The following is a 24,521-nucleotide window of genomic DNA, read 5'->3' as shown; positions in this document are numbered from 1 at the left end:
GTGCGGGAAGCAAACCCGGCCCTAGGCGTGACGAGCGAACCATTTAAACCACTCGGCTACCCCTAGACAATGCATTGCTTGAGTGTAGTCACTAAGTTCCAATATAAACAATACACAAATGGTTGTTTAGCTGCAGAAAATAGATTCATCTTGATCATTAAAGAGAATAAATGAAATGATTAATGTAACCAGCTTTATATTTCGTGTCATTTAAAGCTGTCGGGAGACCTGCTTTGCGATGGAGAGTCATACAATCATATCACTATAACTGATGACAGTTAACTTTTTATAACCCTAGGGTCCTATTTCTCGCAGCACAGTCAGTTCCCCGACTCAACTAACGGGAGCGGTTAATATTTGATACGTTTACGCGGAACGCAAACAACGGCACACGTTTTAAGGGGAATAGTGTTTGTGTAGTGCTTTTTTTACAAAGACAAGAGCACCAGAGGGGAATATGGCCACACTCAGCTTCATTGGGTTGGTTGTCGATACGCTCCAACTCGTTCGGTCAACAGTGATTATTTCACATCAGTTCAAAAATATTGGGTTTTACAGTGAACGACTCGGACGGATTAAATCCAATTACAATGTATCATAATTGTTTCAAAATATTTGTTTTACAATTTCATTAATTAAGACTGTTACAATTGCAAGGTAATATAATATGTCATGTTTCCTAAATATTGAATCAAGTTGATTCAGTGCTATCTGGAATGTCATCACTATAATGGCATTGGTATCACATAAATATACCCGTGGAGATCCGAGGTAGAATAGGTCTTCAGCAACCCATGCTTGCCGTAAAAGGCGACTATGCTTGTCGTAAGATTCAACTAACGGGATCGGGTGGTCAGGCTCGCATGTCATCGATTCTCATTGCGCGGATCGATATTCATGATGTCAATCACTTGATTGCTTGGTCCAGACTCAATTATTTACACACCGCCGTCATATAGCTTGAATATTGCTGTTCGGCGTTAAACAAAAAAACAAACAAAACAAACACACCAGTAACGTAAATGTTACGTAAATGATGTAGTAGTTAAAAGTGATTACCATGGTTACATGTATAAGGTGCTTAATCTAATGCTGAACAATTAACGAGGATCGAGAGGGTAATTTGTAACTTACAATTATTCGAAGCTTATTATGACTGCATTCATACGAGTGAGTATCGATTATACCGGTGTAACCCAATTATTGTGTACCCGTAATCATTTTTAAATAAACTATCGGGCAAAAGAAACTATTTACCTGAAAACTGGATTTGGTTTTTTTTTACAAATGTTATCAAAACGTTACAAGGCTGAATACAGTGGCCGAAATACTGCAAAGATAAAGTCCAAAAACACAACTATGATACCCGTATCAAATACATCACCATCAAATAACCATTTTTTGTATGATTCATTTAGCCATGGCGTACATGGTTGTATACTTTCTCTGCTCGGCAGTGTAAATCCCCACGACAGTTGTTTGGTACCTTTGACTCAATATTATTGAAAGACAATAATTGTTCAAATACAATATGCTAAGTCTTTGTAGAACACGGTCGTGTCGCCCTGAATGGAGCTAATGTCGCGTATGAAACATACGGCATTAACACAAACTCCCAACTGGGCGTTTCAATCAGTCAATGACAGTGCCTTTCTTACAATTAGATGTCATTCCACACACACGCGCCTATATATGCGGAAAGAGAGAGAGAGAGAGGGGTTATCACGCGAGTGTGTTTGGGGGTGGTAAATATCCCATATTAGTAATAAACTTTGTATTATGCGAGCCTTGGCGAGCTACATACATAATGTATATTCCTAATACATGATATTTACCATCCCCAAACACAATCGCGTGATAACCTCTTTATCATATAATTCACTCTTCATTTCTGTGCTTGGAAATCGCTTTCCTTCTTTCACAACCGAAACATTGCAAGTTTTCCTGGAATGTGTGGATTAATATATATTACGTCAGAAGGTAAGTGATGTGTCAGTAGGACCATGTCAGTAGCCAATGTTGTTCCAACCGAAACATGTATCTTATACAGTGGCGAAACAACATGTACGCAAATTGTACAACAATTGCCAAAACGAATTCATTTGCTTTTACTTGCCTTTCGCGGCAATCCATCGGTCTGTCCGCTAGAGTAACTCCCCTTTGTCAAAGGGAAGGTACTCTCACCCTAGTCTATGAGACGTCACGCCCAAGGTTGCACTTTCTTGACAGTCTGTCCTGGCATAACGTTACGAAGTGCAGTCAGATGTACACACAGCGACAACACGAAACAAGGTAACAATTCAAACATATGTCGTCCAAATCCAACTTTTTTAATTTGTGGAAAAGGTCCCAAGCCGCAGAGGTCTACAAGCACAGACATGGCTACTGATCCCGCTTGGCTGGGGCAAGTGCACACTCCGTCGCAGTGGTGACTCAGCATAACACCACTGCCACAGGCTAATTTGCATATCACGTGACCGGACTTTTCTCTTGTTTGTAAACAAACAAGCTTTTTCAGAAATCAGTATAGAACGGACTAATGCAAGTATTTAGGGGCGCTTTACATATTGTTTTGCATAACTATATAGATATGCTACTACAACTGCGACAGTGAGTTGCATGACAATATATATTTATGCATCAAAGTGACCGTGTCTCTAGCTCTCCGTTGGGCTTCGATGACAGCACGTGGAGCCGTACAACCAATGTAAACATAGGATAACTACGTAAAAACAAGTAGATTTTTACGTATTTGCATACTTTCTCAATGAAACTTAACCATTCTTTGACATTTGTTTATGAAAATGTGTAGACTTGTCAAACATGAAACGGATGAAAAGCATATGCAATATCTTGAATGGACTGTGAAAGATGTGACGAATCGTCACATGGCGCTGGCCTGTGGCAGAGGTACTATGCTAGCTGGCTGCCGGCCGCATGGAACTCTGGGTAGGAGAGTGGGCCAAGGTTAGACTTTGTTGACAGTCTGTCCTGGCATAACGTTACGAAGTGCAGTCAGATGTACACACAGCGACAAAACGAAACAAGGTAACAATTCAAACATATGTCGTCCAAATCCAACTTTTTTAATTTGTGGAAAAGGTCCCAAGCCGCAGAGGTCTACAAGCACAGACATGGCTACTGATCCCGCTTGGCTGGGCCTAGTGCCCTCGGCCTCGCAAAATTGTTTCGCAAATTATGTCTCCAAAGTTACCAAACTCGTAAAATGCCTCAGCTACGTCACAGTTAGACACTGATTTTCAGTATATAGCAATTATCCCAGTAGTTTCTCCAGATTCCCGATGGTTCATTCTGACTCGATCGCCGAATGACATGGGTGACAACATGTTTGTTTGTAGACCGTGAAAGTAGTCCCTCCTTGACCTTTGATATTTGCATCTCTATCCGCATATGACCACAACGTATATCGTTTGTATCCGTTGGCTTTATCCTGCAGAGCCACCTACCCATTATATGATAAATATATTGGTGTTACATATAATCAATATGGGAATAATTGTTGCTTCCATTGAGTGATCGGCCATATGTAGTACAGGTGTTGCGATATCAATCTTATATCAATTGTTACTACACGCCTACCTTGACTGGCAACCTGTGTGGCGATCGATCAGAGAGTGGTACTAACATAAAAAGATTTCATGGAGAGGTGCGATTAAATGGTTACAACTTTCTGCTGAGATGGTTAGGACAGTAAAGATTATATGTTATATGTACATTATTGATTTGCATTTATCAATTGTCGTGTAAGCACAAGCGCCGAGACATATCCACTTTCCTAAATTCACTGATAGCCTGGTTGGAAGAATGTTTGTGCCAGTATATCCGAAATTTTGGTTTGGATTTGCAAATTATGATACGGCTTTTCTAACATCACTGACGAGTTAAAATATCAGTAGTGTGGAACATCTCATATCCTGTTATCTTACAGGTTCTGTGTCCTTAATAATTCACAATAACACTTTATCCCTAGTTTCTAAGCGTGACGGGGCGGGGGGTAGCCTAGTGGTTAAAACATTCGCTTTATTCTTTCATATCATACAGTTAATCTGTCATGGCATGGGTGTTCTTTAATATCTTTTGAGGAGTATATGTTAACCACGGCGTAACGTAAATATTCATGTAAGCCATGAGATAAGTATCCTACTTACCAAATATCCACATAAGGAGTATGGTAATAATGGCAAAGACATAGGGATGCTGTTCGTCACAGGCAAAACTGTCGAATGCCTCGGTCAGCTTCAACTTGGTTACCATGACAAACACCAAGAAGGACAGGTATGAACAGGTGTAGCTGAGAAACCTCATCAAGGGCGTGTCCAAGATGACGGTCACCTGAAATATGTTATATCTTAATAAATACAAGCGACAAAAACATTTCCAGAATCATAAAAAATCTCTGAAAAATTGCACGAATCCTAACTTTCCATTAACATTTGTTTTTGAATCATTATCAAATAGTGTTGATTCCATGTATTCGTGAAAAGGTGAGCGTATCCTGCCTCATCCGTGGCACCCGTCACAAACACATGCAAAAGCAAGTCAATTAGTCTCCTGAAAACACTCGGGAACATATTGAAACATTTATATTTTATACTTTTTAAAAATCTTCCCCTTCTTGTTTAAAAAAGACGAGATGAATCGTCTCTATTTTAAAAACAATGCTTGATAAAAAAAAAGTTAGGGACCATAAATATGTTTTGGGATATAATTATGAAATCGTATGCTCAGTCTTCACTACAAAAATATTCCAAAAAATATTCATGATCCCAACCGTTTTTTTGCTCAGAAAATGAACCATAATACACCACGAAATGACAAGACCCACCTTGCTCCATGGTGCGATGAGGTAGATGATGGACAGGATGGGGACTAGCACGATGCCCACTGGAATGGCCAGCATCAGGTAGGTAAACCGGTTGAGGTATCGTAGAAATGGTACCCCACTGTACCACAGCTCTGCTATCTGAGCCTGACACTGAGGGTGGGCGACAAACTGAAAGAGTGAGTGAGTCAGTGAGTGAGTTGGGGTTGTCGCCGTTTTGAACAGAATTTCATTTAAAGCGCGGCAGGTCAGTTTGATGTTGGAACAAAAACCCGGAGTGATACAGGTCTTATACCCCGTTCACATGCGCCTCTATACATATGTGTGTTGAAATACATACGTGAGTATACTTGTCGTGTGAACGCGTTTACACATGTGTGTATATTTACACCAGGAGCAAATTTGCATCATGTCTGGAGCAGGTGGAAATGTAAATGTAAATTTGCACTGTGTGTAATTGATGCAATGTGAACGTATTTGTCAACGTAAGAGGATGATCTAATTTATATCTGTTCTTTTGCCAGCACCAAACAAATTGTCAACAGTTGCCAACTTTTATGCGTATATACAGAGTTGACCGGATGGTGTTTTCTTTTGGTTTCAAGAGGTCAAAACTTTGTGTACAAAGGTAGAGAGAGAGGGAGAAAGAGAAAAAGGACGAGGCAGATACGGAGAGAGGGGAGGGAGGGAGAGAGAGAGAGAGAGAGAGAGAGAGAGAGAGATGAAGAGAGACAGACAGAGACAAAGGACGAGGCAGACATGGAGAGAGAGAGAGAGAGGGGGAGGAAGACAAAGGTAGAGAGAGAGGGAGAAAGAGAAAGGACGAGGCAGATACGGAGAGAGGGGAGGGAGGGAGAGAAAGAGAGAGAGAGAGAGGAAGAGAGACAGACAGACAAAGGACGAGGCAGACATGGGGAGAGAGAGAGGGGGGGGGGGGGGGGGGGGGAGGAAGAGCGAGAGAGATCGATAGAACACAGAGTCTGTGAATGTGAGATTTCTTTTTATTTTATCATTTGTGTGCAACGTATCTTCATAAAATCCATGATACATTATGCAGTTATTCATGTTTTTGTAAACATGCACCCAGCCATCAATACCGTGAAACGTGTTACCAGGCCCAATCGATACAACGTGTTAGTTGTCAACAAAGTGTACTGTAAGAGAACAATTGTCGGATCACCCAACATTATCAATAATTCTAACTGATTAAAATTTGCAACATTGAAACGTTCTTCTTTCAAAGACGATCATTTTAACCATGGGCTTAACCCCTCCCCTACCTGTATGTTCTTATCAGGTACATTATGATTACATATCAGGTAATAACAATTAGAGAATACTAGAGTAATGAAATAGAACGAGAGTCTTAAGTTTGGTTTAACCCCGATTTGAACATTTTCTCAGTTATATCACGGCGTGTCAGCTTGATGTTGGGGGAATTCCGAAGTGATGCAGGTATAAGTTGTTGTCACTTCGCTGACACCCAGGCGCACGGCATGATGTAGAAACATAATCCAGACGAATCTTGGATTCGAACTCAGGATTATGGTTTTCTGGTACGCCTATGGGTCGCTGCACAATGAATTGCGGTGCGTTGCCTGTGCATATACACTTAGGCCATATCTTATTAATACCCTGGTCAATATGATATTATCAGTGTGCACTCGATTTTCATTCTCAGCTCCCTGGGGAGTATACAACACAAGCAGCCTGTGAAGCTCTGGGTGAACAGAGGCATATTTCAAACAAAGACATTTTCCTGAGGAGACACCAATGTAACACGTGTTTCAGTTTGGGGCAGGATTGAAACAACCCAGAAATCAAGGTCCCGAACACAGTCACCCATCCAACTACTCTCCGCAACAAACATTGCTTAACGACACCTGATTTGTGACTGTGACTTGTGCGCTGTGAACAGGACCACGCGGTCGGTATTTTTCGATGTTATCATAATATGGAATTCACCCGAAGGTATTGGCAACATGCGATGACATGTCTTCTCTCTGTGTACAATCGTTTAATATAATCGGCGACAATACAAAATAACTAAAATATTAATATTCTTAAAAAACACCTTTCAATACACCATTGATCCTTTTTGCACCATCAGCCACGAAGACTACTCTCAAATGAACATGTTCCTGACGCCATTCATAATTAATTTTTGAACTGATCCTGCTCTCTGAATCTTCCGTCAGTAGGAATGATGTACAATTTGATACACGCAAAGGGGTGTCCTTGCTATTGCAGTATCGTCGAGGGATTTAGGCTGCATCATAAATACCCTTTGTTCTCTATCATGGTACTTCTTCACGATTTAGTATGGGAACAACAAGAGTAGAAGTATATTACATTTTACCAGCGTTCGAAATACCTGCCTGCCCGACCGTCCGAGACGGGTTGATTTCAACTCGGGCCGCCAGATTTTCAAATCCCCCTGCCCGACGGTCGGGTTATATTTCATATGTGAAAATATTCTAAATATTTCCCGATGATAATCATTAATTCACATGTAAAGATGAATGATAAAATGTAACCAAAAAGAAACCCCGTTAGCTTTGAGACAACCTAAAATTTAGGCCCTATTTAGGAATAAGGATATTTACATGATGTATTCTAGGATATTAAATACAAATCTGACCTAAAAAGTGTTTGCTGTTTCTTTTCTTGCATTACTTCATGTTCAATGAATTCGATTTAAAGTTTAATTAAATTATCCTGAGAAACATATGATTATAGTGGGCAGGCAGGTTTTGGTCAGGGCTGGCAAGAATTTCAGCTAGCCAGTCATGTGGTCTGGCTGAAATCTTTGGGAGTTTCATGACCTGATTTTACTACAACATCTATACAATGGTAAGCTGCCAGGTAAAAGAAAGTATACACTAGAAAACTGGATTTGAAATTGAAACCACCATGATCCTTGAGTGAGTGAGTGAGTGAGTTGGGTTTAGCGCCGCTTTTAACATTATTCCAGTTATATCACGGCAACCCATGCTTGCTGTAAGAGGCGACTATGCTTGTCGTAATGGGGCCTTTACACAGGATGGCGACCTTTGTGCCTCCCGTGTGCGACCATAGAATTTGTCAGGTCGTCGTTGGAGGCTCAAAGGAGGCAGAATGGTTGCCTAGGTCGTTCCAAGGTGGTACACAGGAGGTTCAGACATCGCCATGGACGCTATGGTCGCCGTGAATTTTTGAACATGTTCAAAACAGTCGCACAAAGGTCCCCGAGGAGGTTGGTTGCTCAAAGGTGTCTCAAAGGAGGCAGAAGGGAGAAACAAGTATTGCCGTTGTTGCAGAATGAAGGCACAGTGGTCGCCCAATGGTCGCCAGATAAAAGATGCGTTCTGCTGAAATACTGCCCCGTAAATCTAGGCGATACTTCTGCCTCCCTTGTGCCTTCTTTGGGCGACCAACAGCGTGCATTGAACGATGAGTATGGCGACCGCCGTGCCTCCATTCGGCGACCACGGCAACACTTAAGACACCATGGCAATGCTTATGCCTCTTTTCTGCCTCCTTTGAGCTACCTGTAGTGCCTCCTCAGCCTGACTATAAATGGAGGGCTTGTACCTGCGGTGTTTCATTGTGGTTGCAGACGCTGAACAACTCGAGCAGTTACTGCTGAACAACTGCTGGAACAGTTACATAGAAACATAATTTTCTGGGTTTAGGCGACCATTGAGCGTCCTGGCCAGTTTTTGATCGCTCGAAGGTGGCACAAAGGACGCAGCACTGTGTAATGGGGGCTTAAGAGGCGACTAACGGGATCGGGTGGTCAGGCTCGCTGACTTGGTTGATGCACATCTTCGATCCCCTTGCATGGATCGATGCTCATGATATTAATCACTGGATTGTCTGGTCCAGACTCGATCATTTACAGACCGCCGTCATATAGCTGGAATATTGCTGAGTGCGGCGTACAACAACAAACCAACCAACATCGAAAGAAGATACAAACAGCACAGCTATTATTTGAACATACATCAATTTCTTAATGTTCCGAAATGGGATATTGAAACATATGTGATTCAATGTGCATTAAAATACATGCTCGTATTGATGTCAAACACTGGATTGTCTGGCCCAGCCTCGATTATTTACAGGCCGTCGTCATATAACTGGAATATTGGTGAGTGCGGCGCTAAACAACAAACAACGTACATGAACATGTCCATGTTTCTTACGTTGCCTTGGGGCGTGAGGTCTTTCAAACAATGAAAATATATTTGATCTGATTTAACAATAGAACCGCATTCGTGTTTACGGTTTGTTACAGGTTGTTGATTTCTTAAGACTATGGTACTGGTCAGCCGAAAGTCTCGGGGATACCTTTATACAATGGACGCTCTGGATTTCCAAACAGTGCGAATAAAGGTTAGATCTCTCGAGGATTCAAACACACAGGGCCTGATCAATAGTCAGTGGCAGGTGATGAGTGATTGTAACAATTGCGCAGTTACAATGCCCCTGAAAACAGCGCCCGCTTTCATGTTGGCCTTGGGTAATCAAGGTTTGGCTGCCTGTCCTGCCTGCTCTCGTGTAACAGAAACACACCTTATTGGATAGCTTCTCTACTCTCTTGTCACAGAAACATACCTCACTGGTTACTTTCCTGCTGTCATGTTACAGAATCTTACCTTATTGGATAGCTTCCCTGCTCTCTTGTCACAGAAACACACCTTATTGGATAGCTTCCCTTCTCTCTTGTCACCTTAACATACCTTATTGGGTAGCTTCCCTGTTCTCTTGTCACCTTAAAATACCTTATTGGGTAGCTTCCCTGCTCTCTTGTCACCTTAACATATCTTATGGGGTAGCTTCCCTGCTCTCTTGTCACCTTAACATATCTTATTGGGTAGCTTCTCTACTCTCTTGTCAGCTTAACATACCTTATTGGGTAGCTTCCCTTCTCTCTTGTCAGCTTAACATACCTTATTGGGTAGCTTCCCTGCTCTCTTGTCACCTTAACATACCTTATGGGGTAGCTTCCCTGCTCTCTTGTCACCTTAACATACCGTATTGGGTAGCTTCCCTTCTCTCTTGTCACCTTAACATACCTTATTGTGTAGCTTCTCTACTCTCTTGTCACCTTAACATACCTTATTGGGTAGCTTCCCTTCTCTCTTGTCACCTTAACACACCTTATTGGGTAGCTTCCCTGCTCTCTTGTCACCTTAACATACCTTATTGGGTAGGTTCCCTTCTCTCTTGTCACCTTAACATATCTTATTGGGTAGCTTCCCTTCTCTCTTGTCACCTTAACATACCGTATTGGGTAGCTTCCCTTCTCTCTTGTCACCTTAACATACCTTATTGTGTAGCTTCTCTACTCTCTTGTCACCTTAACATACCTTATTGGGTAGCTTCCCTTCTCTCTTGTCACCTTAACACACCTTATTGGGTAGCTTCCCTGCTCTCTTGTCACCTTAACATACCTTATTGGGTAGGTTCCCTTCTCTCTTGTCACCTTAACATATCTTATTGGGTAGCTTCCCTTCTCTCTTGTCACCTTAACACACCTTATTGGGTAGCTTCCCTTCTCTCTTGTCACCTTAACATACCTTATTGGGTAGCTTCCCTTCTCTCTTGTCACCTTAACATACCTTATTGGGTAGCTTCCCTGCTCTCTTGTCACCTTAACACACCTTATTGGGTAGCTTCCCTTCTCTCTTGTCACCTTAACATACCTTATTGGGTAGCTTCCCTTCTCTCTTGTCACCTTAACACACCTTATTGGGTAGCTTCCCTGCTCTCTTGTCACCTTAACACACCTTATTGGGTAGCTTCCCTGCTCTCTTGTCACCTTAACATACCTTATTGGGTAGCTTCCCTGCTCTCTTGTCACCTTAACACACCTTATTGGGTAGCTTCCCTGCTCTCTTGTCACCTTAACATATCTTATTGGGTAGCTTCCCTGCTCTCTTGTCACCTTAACATACCTTATTTGGTAGCTTCCCTGCTCTCTTGTCACCTTAACATACCTTATTGGGTAGCTTCCCTGCTGTCTTGTCACCTTAACATACCTTATTGGGTAGCTTCCCTGCTCTCTTGTCACCTTAACATACCTTATTGGGTAGCTTCCCTGCTCTCTTGTCACCTTAACATACCTTATTGGGTAGCTTCCCTGCTCTCTTGTCACCTTAACACACCTTATTGGGTAGCTTCCCTTCTCTCTTGTCACCTTAACATACCTTATTGGGTAGCTTCCCTTCTCTCTTGTCACCTTAACACACCTTATTGGGTAGCTTCCCTTCTCTCTTGTCACCTTAACATACCTTATTGGGTAGCTTCCCTTCTCTCTTGTCACCTTAACACACCTTATTGGGTAGCTTCCCTGCTCTCTTGTCACCTTAACATACCTTATTGGGTAGCTTCCCTGCTCTCTTGTCACCTTAACATACCTTATTGGGTAGCTTCCCTGCTCTCTTGTCACCTTAACATACCTTATTGGGTAGCTTCCCTGCTCTCTTGTCAGCTTAACACACCTTATTGGGTAGCTTCCCTGCTCTCTTGTCACCTTAACATATCTTATTGGGTAGCTTCCCTGCTCTCTTGTCAGCTTAACATACCTTATTGGGTAACTTCCCTGCTCTCTTGTCAGCTTAACACACCTTATTGGGTAGCTTCCCTGCTCTCTTGTCACCTTAACACACCTTATTGGGTAGCTTCCCTGCTCTCTTGTCACCTTAACACACCTTATTGGGTAGCTTCCCTGCTCTCTTGTCACCTTAACATACCTTATTGGGTAGCTTCCCTGCTCTCTTGTCACCTTAACATATCTTATTGGGTAGCTTCCCTGCTCTCTTGTCACCTTAACATACCTTATTGGATAGCTTCTCTACTCTCTTGTCACCTTAACATACCTTATTGGGTAGCTTCCCTGCTCTCTTGTCACCTTAACATACCTTATTGGGTAGCTTCCCTGCTCTCTTGTCACCTTAACATATCTTATTGGGTAGCTTCCCTTCTCTCTTGTCACCTTAACATACCTTATTGGGTAGCTTCTCTACTCTCTTGTCACCTTAACATATCTTATTGGGTAGCTTCCCTTCTCTCTTGTCACCTTAACACACCTTATTGGGTAGCTTCCCTTCTCTCTTGTCACCTTAACATACCTTATTGGGTAGCTTCCCTGCTCTCTTGTCACCTTAACATATCTTATTGGGTAGCCTCCCTTCTCTCTTGTCACCTTAACACACCTTATTGGGTAGCTTCCCTTCTCTCTTGTCACCTTAACATACCTTATTGGGTAGCTTCTCTACTCTCTTGTCACCTTAACATACCTTATTGGGTAGCTTCCCTGCTCTCTTGTCACCTTAACATACCTTATTGGGTAGCTTCCTTGCTCTCTTGTCACCTTAACATACCTTATTGGGTAGCTTCCCTTCTCTCTTGTCACCTTAACATACCTTATTGGGTAGCTTCCCTGCTCTCTTGTCACCTTAACATACCTTATTGGGTAGCTTCCCTGCTCTCTTGTCACCTTAACATACCTTATTGGGTAGCTTCCCTGCTCTCTTGTCACCTTAACATATCTTATTGGATAGCTTCCCTGCTCTCTTGTCACCTTAACATATCTTATGGGGTAGCTTCCCTGCTCTCTTGTCACCTTAACATATCTTATTGGGTAGCTTCCCTTCTCTCTTGTCACCTTAACATACCGTATTGGGTAGCTTCCCTTCTCTCTTGTCACCTTAACATACCTTATTGTGTAGCTTCTCTACTCTCTTGTCACCTTAACATACCTTATTGGGTCGCTCCCCTTCTCTCTTGTCACCTTAACATACCTTATTGGGTAGCTTCCCTGCTCTCTTGTCAGCTTAACATACCTTATTGGGTAGCTTCCCTGCTCTCTTGTCACCTTAACATACCTTATTGGGTAGCTTCCCTGCTCTCTTGTCACCTTAACATACCTTATTGGGTAGCTTCCCTGCTCTCTTGTCACCTTAACATATCTTATTGGATAGCTTCCCTGCTCTCTTGTCACCTTAACATACCTTATTGGATAGCTTCCCTGCTCTCTTGTCACCTTAACATACCTTATTGGATAGCTTCCCTTCTCTCTTGTCACCTTAACACACCTTATTGGGTAGCTTCCCTGCTCTCTTGTCACCTTAACATACCTTATTGGGTAGCTTCCCTGCTCTCTTGTCACCTTAACATACCTTATTGGGTAGCTTCTCTACTCTCTTGTCACCTTAACACACCTTATTGGGTAGCTTCCCTACTCTCTTGTCACCTTAACACACCTTATTGGGTAGCTTCCCTGCTCTCTTGTCACCTTTACATACCTTATTGGGTAGCTTCTCTGCTCTCTTGTAGCTTAACATACCTTATTGGGTAGCTTCCCTGCTCTCTTGTCACCTTAACATACCTTATTGGGTAGCTTCCCTGCTCTCTTGTCACCTTAACATACCTTATTGGGTAGCTTCCCTGCTCTCTTGTCACCTTAACATACCTTATTGGGTAGCTTCCCTGCTCTCTTGTCACCTTAACATATCTTATTGTGTAGCTTCCCTGCTCTCTTGTCACTTTAACATACCTTATTGTGTAGCTTCCCTGCTCTCTTGTCACCTTAACATACCTCATTGGGTACCTTACCTGCTCTCTTGTCACCTTAACATACCTTATTGGGTAGCTTCCCTGCTCTCTTGTCACCTTAACATACCTTATTGGGTAGCTTCCCTGCTCTCTTGTCACCTTAACATACCTTATTGGGTAGCTTCCCTTCTCTCTTGTCACTTTAACATACCTTATTGGGTAGCTTCCCTGCTCTCTTGTCACCTTAACATATCTTATTGGGTAGCTTCCCTTCTCTCTTGTCACCTTAACATATCTTATTGGGTAGCTTCCCTTCTCTCTTGTCACCTTAACATACCTTATTGGGTAGCTTCCCTGCTCTCTTGTCACCTTAACACACCTTATTGGGTAGCTTCCCTGCTCTCTTGTCACCTTAACATATCTTATTGGATAGCTTCCCTGATCTCTTGTCACCTTAACATACCTTATTGGGTAGCTTCCCTGCTCTCTTGTCACCTTAACATACCTAATTGGGTAGCTTCCCTTCTCTCTTGTCACCTTAACATACCTCATTGGGTACCTTACCTGCTCTCTTGTCACCTTAACATACCTTATTGGGTAGCTTCCCTGCTCTCTTGTCACCTTAACATACCTTATTGGGTAGCTTCCCTGCTCTCTTGTCACCTTAACATATCTTATTGGATAGCTTCCCTGATCTCTTGTCACCTTAACATACCTTATTGGGTAGCTTCCCTGCTCTCTTGTCACCTTAACATACCTAATTGGGTAGCTTCCCTTCTCTCTTGTCACCTTAACATACCTCATTGGGTACCTTACCTGCTCTCTTGTCACCTTAACATACCTTATTGGGTAGCTTCCCTGCTCTCTTGTCACCTTAACATACCTTATTGGGTAGCTTCCCTGCTCTCTTGTCACCTTAACATATCTTATTGGATAGCTTCCCTGCTCTCTTGTCACCTTAACATATCTTATTGGGTAGCTTCTCTACTCTCTTGTCACCTTAACATATCTTATTGGGTAGCTTCCCTTCTCTCTTGTCACCTTAACATATCTTATTGGGTAGCTTCCCTTCTCTCTTGTCACCTTAACATATCTTATTGGGTAGCTTCCCTACTCTCTTGTCACCTTAACATATCTTATTGGGTAGCTTCCCTTCTCTCTTTTCACCTTAACATACCTTATTGGTTACGTTTCTGCTTTCTTGTCACAGAAACATGTCTTTTTGGGTAGCTTCCCTTCTCTCTTGTCAGAGAAACATGCCTTATTGGGTAGCTTCCCTTCTCTCTTGTCAGAGAAATAAACGTTATTGGGTAACTTCCCTTCTCTCTTGTCACAGAAACATGTCTTATTGGGTAGCTTCCCTTCTCTCTTGTCAGAGAAATAAACCTAATTGGGTAGCTTCCATACTTTCTTATAACAGAAACCTAATTGGTTGTTCTTACCCACTCTTAATTGGTTGTCATTCCTGTTCAAATGTTCCTTATCCACCTTCAACTTTATTGAAAGAAATATGTTTCATAGGCCAATTACAATTGACAGACAGACAGACAGACAGTTTTATTTGCATGAAGGCCATCAGACCCATAGCGCAAAAAGGTTTACAAGTACCATTTTACAGAGAGTTATTTCTTAAGGGGAGATTAACAGGTGCTTTATCTTCCCGTGAAGATACAATTCAGGAACCTGGCAAAGTTTAACATGACATTAACATTTGTTGACTGACATATTCTTTGTAATTAATAATAGTTATCACTTACAGTTTTGGGAATTAAATATGTCCGCTCACCATCGTAGGGCACACAGTGGTCTTACAATAGAGACATATTCAATTGATGGTATTAATACTATTTCATTAAGTATACCCGGGCGTGGCATTTGAAGCAATGATACTACGAAATAGTACCAACGCACCCAACGTTGTACAGCCTGAGAGAACTTACCCGTTTCTGCTCCATCCGTATAGCAGTACTGAGCATAGGGAGGATGTCGTTGTCTTCTTCATCATCAGCATCCTCCTCGGGTAGATCCGGCTTGCCACTCAGAACGGCCTTGACCTCGTCTGAACTTTGGCATTGATCTAGCAAGGCCAAGGTGAAAGTTTCGACTTGAGCTGCAAGTTCGTTGTAGATCACCTGAAATGTTTATGTCGTTGTTAGAGTACAATGGGTATTTTGAAATATAAGAAACAAAGGTGTTGTAATGGGTGTGTGTTTATTATTACTTTAGTTTTTAGTTTAACATTCTAGTTCCACAGGAAGGTATCTCCTATCAGCCAATGACCTTTAACCTCTCCTGTTCCTGTAAATCGAAACTATGACATCATTTAGTAAGTACTTCAAGCACCAGGCTGACGCACCGAACACAATGACCAACATTAGTGAGTGAGTGAGTTGGGTTTAACGCCGCTTTTAACAGTATTCCAGTCATATCACGGCGTGTCAGCTTAATGTGGGAGGAAAGCCCGAAGTGATGCAGGTCTTAGACGTTTACCACTTCGATGAAACCCACGAGCACGGATATGGTGCTGACAAACCTAGAACCATAATCGGGGAGAACAGGGATTCGAACCCACAATCATACTATTAGGTTTCTGGCGTGACTAAGGGACTCTGCACAGCGAATTGCGGCGCCTAAGACAACTGGGTCACCCGTGCCCCATGACCAACATTAAGCAATTAAGGCCAGACTTTTAACACACTTGCTTAACGTATCCCCCGACTCCAAAACATTGACTGTGAAAAGCAGTGGAGTTTTTATTCCGGCGACCAGAAATAAGTAAAATGTTGTTTTTTTTAAACTCATTTTCTGTCGCTATCCGTATGAATAAAATATATAATTTATTTGAAATATGATAAAATAATAATGTTGAAAATTTATCTTAAAAACTTTAAAATAAAATGAATTATGACGGTCGCGGGAGGAAATAAAAAAATATGTTTTTAATTGGGTTTTTTCAATGTCTTACTTAAGTAAGTGTTAATGAGTATTGTATGGGTTAGTCAGAGGCTTAAAATGCGAAAGTCGACACTGTAAAATGTAAGCCTTTTCAATAGCAATCAGTAGTCATATAAATGTACGCAGGAGTGCATTCAACAAAACATAACTATTGTCATTTTGAAACAAATATGACAAAACGCATGGATATTTCTCCAAATTTGGTATTTTGTTTGGAGAATTCTCCAAGACTACTAAAAGCGTCTTTCTTTGAAAGGAGAAGCCAAAGTTTTGCAGCCCTTTTTTTGTACAAAAAAGGCAGGGAAGCTTGTATGTCGGAATTTAACTGAATACACGAACCAAATATTTCAGAAACGGCATCGATGTCTCTTAAACATAAAAGGGAACCACTCATATCACTGCCGAAAAATATTTCTTGGATCTAAATTTAAACAGGTCTCGTACCTTTAGATGTCAAGCTCACATGATATCTTCAGTTTGCAGGTTATGTTATATAAAAGTTGAGTATTTTTCAAAGAGTATTTTCTTTTTTATCCTTATATTCATTAATTCTACTTCGTATTGACAACGAACAAAAGGTATAAAAATCCCTTACCGCCTCCACGTGAAGTATTGGAACATTTGGATTTCTTAACGGACAGTTATAATTATTATAGTATTTTCCTGGAGCGTAGCGAGGAAGCCAGACGTCGGATACTTATGTGATTGTGTGTGGCAAGCAGCGGTAATGTGATGTAATCATGGAGAGATTTTTATGTAACTATGCGGGGGTTGGAATTAACGAACTGCCACGAACACGTGGTGGTTCTTGGTGTTTCGAATATGTATTTTTTTCTGTCGCGTTCGACATTGCACCCTGTGGTTTTGTTTTAACGGGATTTTGTTTAACAAGGCTCGGTGTAGGTTTAGACACGCGGCGGCTTCAAAAGACATCTTGAACATGGTGTGATGTAATGATAGTAAAATAGTTGAAGGTGCAATGGTTCACCTTGCAAGGCTATAGTGAGTGAGTGACTGAGTGAGTTGGGTTTTACGCCGCTTTTAACAGTATTCCAGTTATATCACGGCGTGTCAGCTTAATGTGGCAGGAAAGCCCGAAGTGATGCAGATCTTCGAGGTTTACCACTTCGGTGAAACCCACGAGCACGGGTATGGTGCTGACAAACCTAGAAACATAATCGGGGTGAACCGGGATTCGAACCCACAATCATAGGTTTCTGGCGTACCCAAGGGACGCAACTCTGCACAGCGAATTGCGGCGCCTTAGACGACTGGCCCACCAGTGCCCCCGCAATGCTATAGTAATTTATACAAGGTGTAGGGTAACGGCGGTTAATATTTGAAGATGCAAAGTTATCATATTAGAAGGTTCAAAGTAACGGTAATTAATAGAAGGTGCAAGGTAACGCTAGTTAACCGTAGAAGTTAAAAGGCAACGGGAGTTAATCTTAGAAGGTGCAAAGTTTCAGTAGTTTGTGGCACAATGTGCAAAGTAACGGTAATTAATAGAAGGTGCAAGGTAACGCTAGTTAAACCATGGCTCCTTTGCCCGTGGTCTAACTAACTGAATTGTTAGTTAAACACCACTTGGCAATGACGGAACTTCTTTTTTCCCCTATCATTTATTTTGATGATAGAACAAATTCATGAAAAACGTTTGTCGCCAACGGAATTCGAACTGGGAAGGCTGACGAACGTCGTCTTCTGCCACGGCGACATGGGAGAAATTGTGTGAAATTAACAACTTAATATGCGTATCCGTTTATGAACCGCGAAATATGTTTTTGCAAATTTTTTTATAGTATGTTACTTTATGCATTCTAGTATTTGTACAGTACTTTGCTCATACTAGGCCCACATATAGTGGCTGCGTGCCTCGTGGTTTAATTAACTATTTCAACTATTAGACACTGGTTCCTCGTATACTTAATCGTAGAGTTTACCGTAGAAGGTGAAGAGTTACAGTAGTTTATGGCGCAATGTGCAAAGTAACGGTAATTTATGATACAAGATGACGGGATTCATGGTAAAAAGTGCACGATACCCATACACCATACGGCGTGTCTTCATAACGTGCTTCTTAATACAAGGGTCGATATTAGTAGATTCAGTGATACCAGATTCTTCATAAAAGGAGTCGGCATAACGGGACTTATCGACATAGCCAGATGTAAAGTTCTTTGTCTTGACTTACAGTGTCCTGTATTACAGTACAAGAAAACTGTTACTTTTTATGTATGTATGTATGTAGATGCGACATGTGGTGCAAAACATGCTGATTATGTGTAATCAACAGTGGTAATATGATGTAATCATTGTGGAATTTTTTACCATACGACGCAGGAGGTGAAATTAACGAACACCTGAGGTCAATGTTTATAATTTGCCGATGAAGAATTCATAGTCCCATAGGAAAAAAATGATTGAATGTAGCTCCAATCCTTAAATGGCATGAACGTGACATAGCTTCCCGAAACTAGGCCTATGGTGCGGTCGTTTCTAAACTCAGGAATGGTCACCTATTGCTAAATCTGTTGGACGTTAGACACCTTCTGGAAGGGCAACTTATCCTAGGATACAATGTCCAGCGGACATCGGGTTCTCTGGACACCGTCTTGAATTCGTGTACGTACTCGTGCCATGAGTTTATGAGTTTTACGGCGTATGGAGATATCGATAACCTTCGCATATGTTCCTGTGGACGGTGCCCTCTTTGCCTGTCCCAGTTGTTAAGGTACAGGGCCAATGATTCGTAATAATGCTTTAAACAATGGGGTATCATGGTATAGTCTATGTCAGACATAATTATCACTGGTACATGTATCACTGTTTAAAAAGCGTTAGCTCGTCACGTCAAAGACCCGGGTTCGATTCCTGACATGGGTACAATATGTAAAGCCCATTTCTGGTGTCCCCCGCCGTGATTTTGCTGGAATATTGCTAAAAGCGGCGTAAAACCATACTCACTCACTCACTGTTTAAAACATGGTTAACCATATTTTTATTCACAAAAGTTTATCTGGATTGGTAACTTTCTGATATATAAAATCATATCATTTGTTTATGTATGTGTCGTTAAGTAATTATTTTATGGTGCAATGCAAATGGATACAATGAACATAATACGTTATACAGCAATATATAATATTTATCACTGATACAGTGTTTACTGTATTTTACATTTACAGTAAAAGTTTAGTTTTATCACTCCATATGTATACAATGAATAACAATCATTGACGGTTATCACTGTACACAAATTCCCGGTCACATAAGCTTGACTGAGATCCGGGTTAGAATAGGTCTTCAGCAACCAATGCGTTCCCTAAAAGGCGAATATGATTGTTGTGAAAGGCGATTCAAGGGATCGGGGGTCAGGCTTGCTGGCTTGATTAATGCATGCGTGGATCGATGCTCATGATGTCAATCACTTGATTGTCTGGTCCAGACTCGTATTTTTACAGACCGCCGTCATATAGCTGGAATATCGCTGAGTGCGACGTTAAACATCCTCGCCTAACCAACGACGTGTCGACTTTACTCATTTAAATGCCATCAGTGCCAAAGTGCTAGTCTTGACGGAAATAGTATATGCAAATACAACAATAACGGTAAACTGAATTCACTCATCTGTAACAAACCAAATACGTATATATATATATGTGTATGTGTGTGTGTGTGTGTGTGTGTGTGTGTGTGTGTGTGTGTGTGTGTGAGTGTGTGTGTGTGTGTGTGTTTGCGTTGTTTGTGTGTCATTACGTTCAATTACAATTGCCTGATAACTGAGCAAGTTGCAAGCTCTACAGCTGTTATTAACCAGAGTCAAGCCCGCTGTTTGAAGATATGATCTCAACATAAAAGCACGGAGCAGGCCGACTCATGCATAATGGCGCAATACTTGACTTATATCGCCACGTTATCAGGAAGTAAATAATCCGGGCCTATTTCATCCCTATTACACGGAGATGAAGGACAATTAACAACAATCAGGTTATTGCTTGACATGGAATTTATGTCACTGGTCACTGGGGTGTCGGCACTAAATCTGAATAAGGTCTGTAATGATCACTAGGCCGCCATCAACTGGTAACTACAGCCATATTTGTCAGTGGTGGAAAATCTGGTTCATGGGGTTCGACCACCTTTGAAATAAAAGCGACAAAACTATTTGCATATTCACAAGAAATCATCATGAGCACGTGTTTATGAATCAGTAACATGTTTAGGGACAATCTCTTTAACACCGACCCAGCATCCCTGTTTAAAAAGTGCACGGAAGATGTATATTTTGGTACCTGATAATGCGGTTCAGATTTGTCCGAAGCCACCAGTTCTGCCGTAGAGTGCATGAAAAGACCTTGTGGTTCTAACGTTTGAGTCAACCCTGTTTGATAAAGACTTATCACCGTTCAGAGAGACTGACTACGTCTAACCTCTCTATGTCAAATCATTCGAACCACGAAAAGATCAGTCATCCTCAAAAGCACAATTGTTAACAATATACATAATGGCAAACTGTTCTTGTCTTCGCTGAAGCGTTTATCAAACACTCTGGCTACGCCTAAACCGACCATTAACATGAACCAGTGGCTCAAGTACTTTTATGGTATGTTTAAAACTAAATTTGATACAGACACCGAAGATGAAGGTATAAATACGAACACCGATCAGCTTGCAGAGTCTATTCTTGACCCTCCTATTCTCCAAGAGGAAGTTATTAACTCTATTAATTCTTTAAAAATGATAAATCAGCTGGTGAAGACAAACATAGGTGAAATGTTTAATTATGCTGAGGATATACAATGTCCAATCTTGAATTTATCATTTAATGCAATGTTTAATACTGCATACTTTCCTTCTACGTAGGCACATGGAGTTTTTTTTTCCCCTCCACAAAAAGACGATACTACAATACCAGTCAACAACAGAGGTATAACTTAATACCTTTAGCAACGTCTATACTAAGATATGAAATAAGTGATTACAGTTTTGGGGTGAATCATGTGATAAATGTGTAGAATCACAGGCTTGGCTTTCGTAATATTGTATATCGCTATCTGCCATTCAGCGGTTTTAAGGTAAACCGAGAGGTCAAGTTTATACATCTTTTGTAGATGTGTCTAAGTCTCAACAAAGATGTATAAAAATATCCAATCTATCTATAAATGTGTTATCTCTTAAACTAAATATGAAAAAAAAATCAGATTTTCCCCCGTGTAATGTTAGAGTCCGTCAAGGTTGTATACTAAGCCCTTCTTCTGTTTGATATGTTCATAAATGACTTGACTCTAGAAATGAGACAAAATGTGAACCAGGAATCTAGTTTCATCCAGAGCTTCTTCAGCTATTTTCATTTTTGTTTGCGGACGATGTAACTTTAATTGTTGATACTATACTTGGCCGACAGGAGCGCATTGAGGTTCTTGGCGGTTATTGCCATAGCTATTTATTAACCGTCATCTCAGATAAAACTAAAGTACAATGCTTAAACATGAAAAAAATGGTATCATTGAGATGTTGGATTAGAATGTGTTTCTTCTTATAAATATGTGTATGATTCTCAAAAACATCAAATTGGTCTTACAACGTATGTAACGCTGCTGTAATGTAGATACTGCTTTGTATTTTAAAATCACTAAGGAATGTAAAACATTCGATTGGGATGTATTTTCCAAGATAGCTACTAAAGTAGCAGCAATAATGTTATATAGAGCGAGAATTTTGGGTTTAATATTATAAAGAAATTGAACAGCTACATTGTGTTGTGTTCAAACAAGTTTTAGGCGTTACGTCTTCTACACCTGATCATGTTGTAAGAGGCGAGTGCGACAGATATCCTTTATACATTTCAGCAAATAAGCTTTGTATAACTTATTGGTGTAAGGTCATATCTATGCCTGATAGTGGTTATCCAAGAAATAGCTTTAATCTGTTGTCAATAGAAACTGTAAATGGCAAGATTCATTGGGTATCCAAGGTTTAAACTACCTTATATACGTTTGTTTTCGGCTATGTTTGGGAAATCCATTCACTTTCTCATCCCAAACTATTCATATTTGAATTTGTATCACGAATAAAATATATTCATGAACAAGAATGGCATTCAGAAATTGTTGAAAGTCCTAAAATGTGTACCTATTCCCATTTTAAATTAATTTTCTGTGTTGAACCATATCTTCTTATATCAATATTGATAAATGTCATTCTGCGCTCTCCCTCTATCATTGAAGTTCTCATACACTCCATATTGAAGTGGGTAGATATCACAATGTCCCAAGGGACCAAAGATTTTGTAATCTCTTAACATTGGTCTTATCGAAAACGAATACCACTTTCTGTTAATTTGTAAAACCTATAATAATCTACGACATATTTTTTTTCCGGAAAATATATTATGTCCATCCTACATTAATTAAGCTTAACATGTTGTTGTCATCATGGCATACTGAAACCGTGAAAAGGCTTTCATTACTTATATTCCATGCCATGAATGTTTGAAGTTTTTTAATGCCCGCTGTGAACCTGACTATCTTAATGTACAAAAGACCTATGGCCTGCAATGCGATATGAATAAAGAATAAAGAATAAAGATATCATGAATCACTTACAAATAGTGATGACACCAGGTGAGCATATCCTGTCCCATCTGTCATCCGTTACAAACACATGCAAAGGCATGTCAATTATTCAGCCGAACAAACACGCACAATTTGTTTTGAAATTGTCATGCATATCAAACGAACACGCTTCCAATTGTTAAACTTCACAATGTGACTCGCCCCGACCCCGACTGATATAATTTCAGTTATATCATGGACTAGTAAACTGATGAAGGTCTCAGATATTTACCACACTGGTGTGGTGCTGACAAATCAAGAGTCATAACGCACGAACATAGGATTCATGGACACACAAGGGACACTACTCTGTGGCCTTAGTTAGTATGAATATAATCTATTATCCATTATATGTCAGTATTGATGTCTTCTCTATGTCAGTATTGACGTCCTCTCTATGTCAGTATTGACATCCTCTCTATGTCAGTATTGATGTCTTCTCTATGTCAGTATTGATGTCTTCTCTATGTCAGTATTTGACGTCCTCTCTATGTCAGTATTGACGTCCTCTCTATGTCAGTATTGATGTCTTCTTAATATCAGTATCGATGTCCTCTCTATGTCAGTATTTGACGTCCTCTCTATGTCAGTATCTGACGTCCTCTCTATGTCAGTATTGATGTCCTCTCTATGTCAGTATTGACGTCCTATCTATGTCAGTATTGAGGTCCTCTCTATGTCAGTATTTGACGTCCTCTCTATGTCAGTATTGATGTCCTCTCTATGTCAGTATTGACGTCCTATCTATGTCAGTATTGAGGTCCTCTCTACATCAGTATTGATGTCCTCTCTATGTCACTACTTATGTCCTCTCTATGTCAGTATTGATATCCGTTCTATGTCAGTGTTGATAAATCATATTATTGTTTCAGTAAACCACAACGGGCATGACATGCCAATCACTAAAAGGTAACTCTGGTACGTTACACGCATCGTACTTGATGTATATGTTTTCAGATTCATATACTTAGCTAAGTGAATTATGTGGCCATTATTATTTACAACACTGTATTCAAATTAAACACATGCATGGTAAAAATCAATACTCAGTGTATTTGTGTTTGTCAATGGTCAACATTGCTTCATCGTTTCTCCAATTGCTGGTCATGAACGAGGACCCATGATAACTTCGCCATCATGTCTATCTTTCCCAAGGGTCTCTATTCAGATCTAAGAACAATTGAGGCATGATGTTCATCTTCCCAAGAGGTTCAAGGACACTCTGACCTACTCTCACAGTTTCAGGATAGATGCATCGAGAACAGTCCCCCATTTGTCACCGAATCATGTCTATCATCCCTACATTCATAAGCTCTTGTCAAATGCAGTAAAACCTCATTAAAACGGACCTTGTCAATCTGAACACCCTGCATCCCGGGCGATTACTACTGGGAACAGTTATCCTCACTAAAACCTCATTAGATCGGATCCTGTAATTAGGAACCGACAATGTGATAATTAGGGGGTGGAGGGGAGGGGTGCTGGTATTTTAATCGAAAAAATAACTTGTCCCCGAAAATACTCCCAAAAAATAATAATGATTCCGAATGTTAAAAAACCAG

General features: G+C 40.7%; 1 protein-coding gene and 1 long non-coding RNA gene across 8 annotated transcripts in view; one reads left to right on the top strand and one right to left on the bottom strand.

The window, feature by feature from the left end:
* The window catches only part of LOC124139082 (short transient receptor potential channel 3-like), a 66,421-nt gene that overhangs the window by 30,126 nt on the left and 11,774 nt on the right, over window positions 1–24,521 (bottom strand). For all 7 annotated transcript variants that reach the window (XM_046506085.2, XM_046506086.2, XM_048394179.1 and 4 more), the window contains exons 2-4: window positions 15,328–15,519; window positions 4,847–5,014; window positions 4,170–4,353 (exon numbers count right to left, since the gene is read on the bottom strand). In XM_046506085.2, the coding sequence (XP_046362041.1) occupies window positions 4,170–4,353; window positions 4,847–5,014; window positions 15,328–15,519 (544 nt within the window). The remainder of the gene's footprint in view (window positions 1–4,169; window positions 4,354–4,846; window positions 5,015–15,327; window positions 15,520–24,521) is intronic.
* On the top strand, window positions 2,918–7,491 carry LOC124139083. The gene is made up of 3 exons (XR_006861732.2): window positions 2,918–3,048; window positions 4,808–4,924; window positions 6,525–7,491. It is a non-coding gene; the product is annotated as an uncharacterized LOC124139083 (long non-coding RNA).

Source organism: Haliotis rufescens, unplaced genomic scaffold (genome assembly GCF_023055435.1).
Source record: "Haliotis rufescens isolate VD_foot unplaced genomic scaffold, xgHalRufe1.0.p SCAF_13, whole genome shotgun sequence".
NCBI classification, from domain to species: domain Eukaryota; kingdom Metazoa; phylum Mollusca; class Gastropoda; order Lepetellida; family Haliotidae; genus Haliotis; species Haliotis rufescens.
This window is presented reverse-complemented; position numbering and strand designations above follow the sequence as displayed.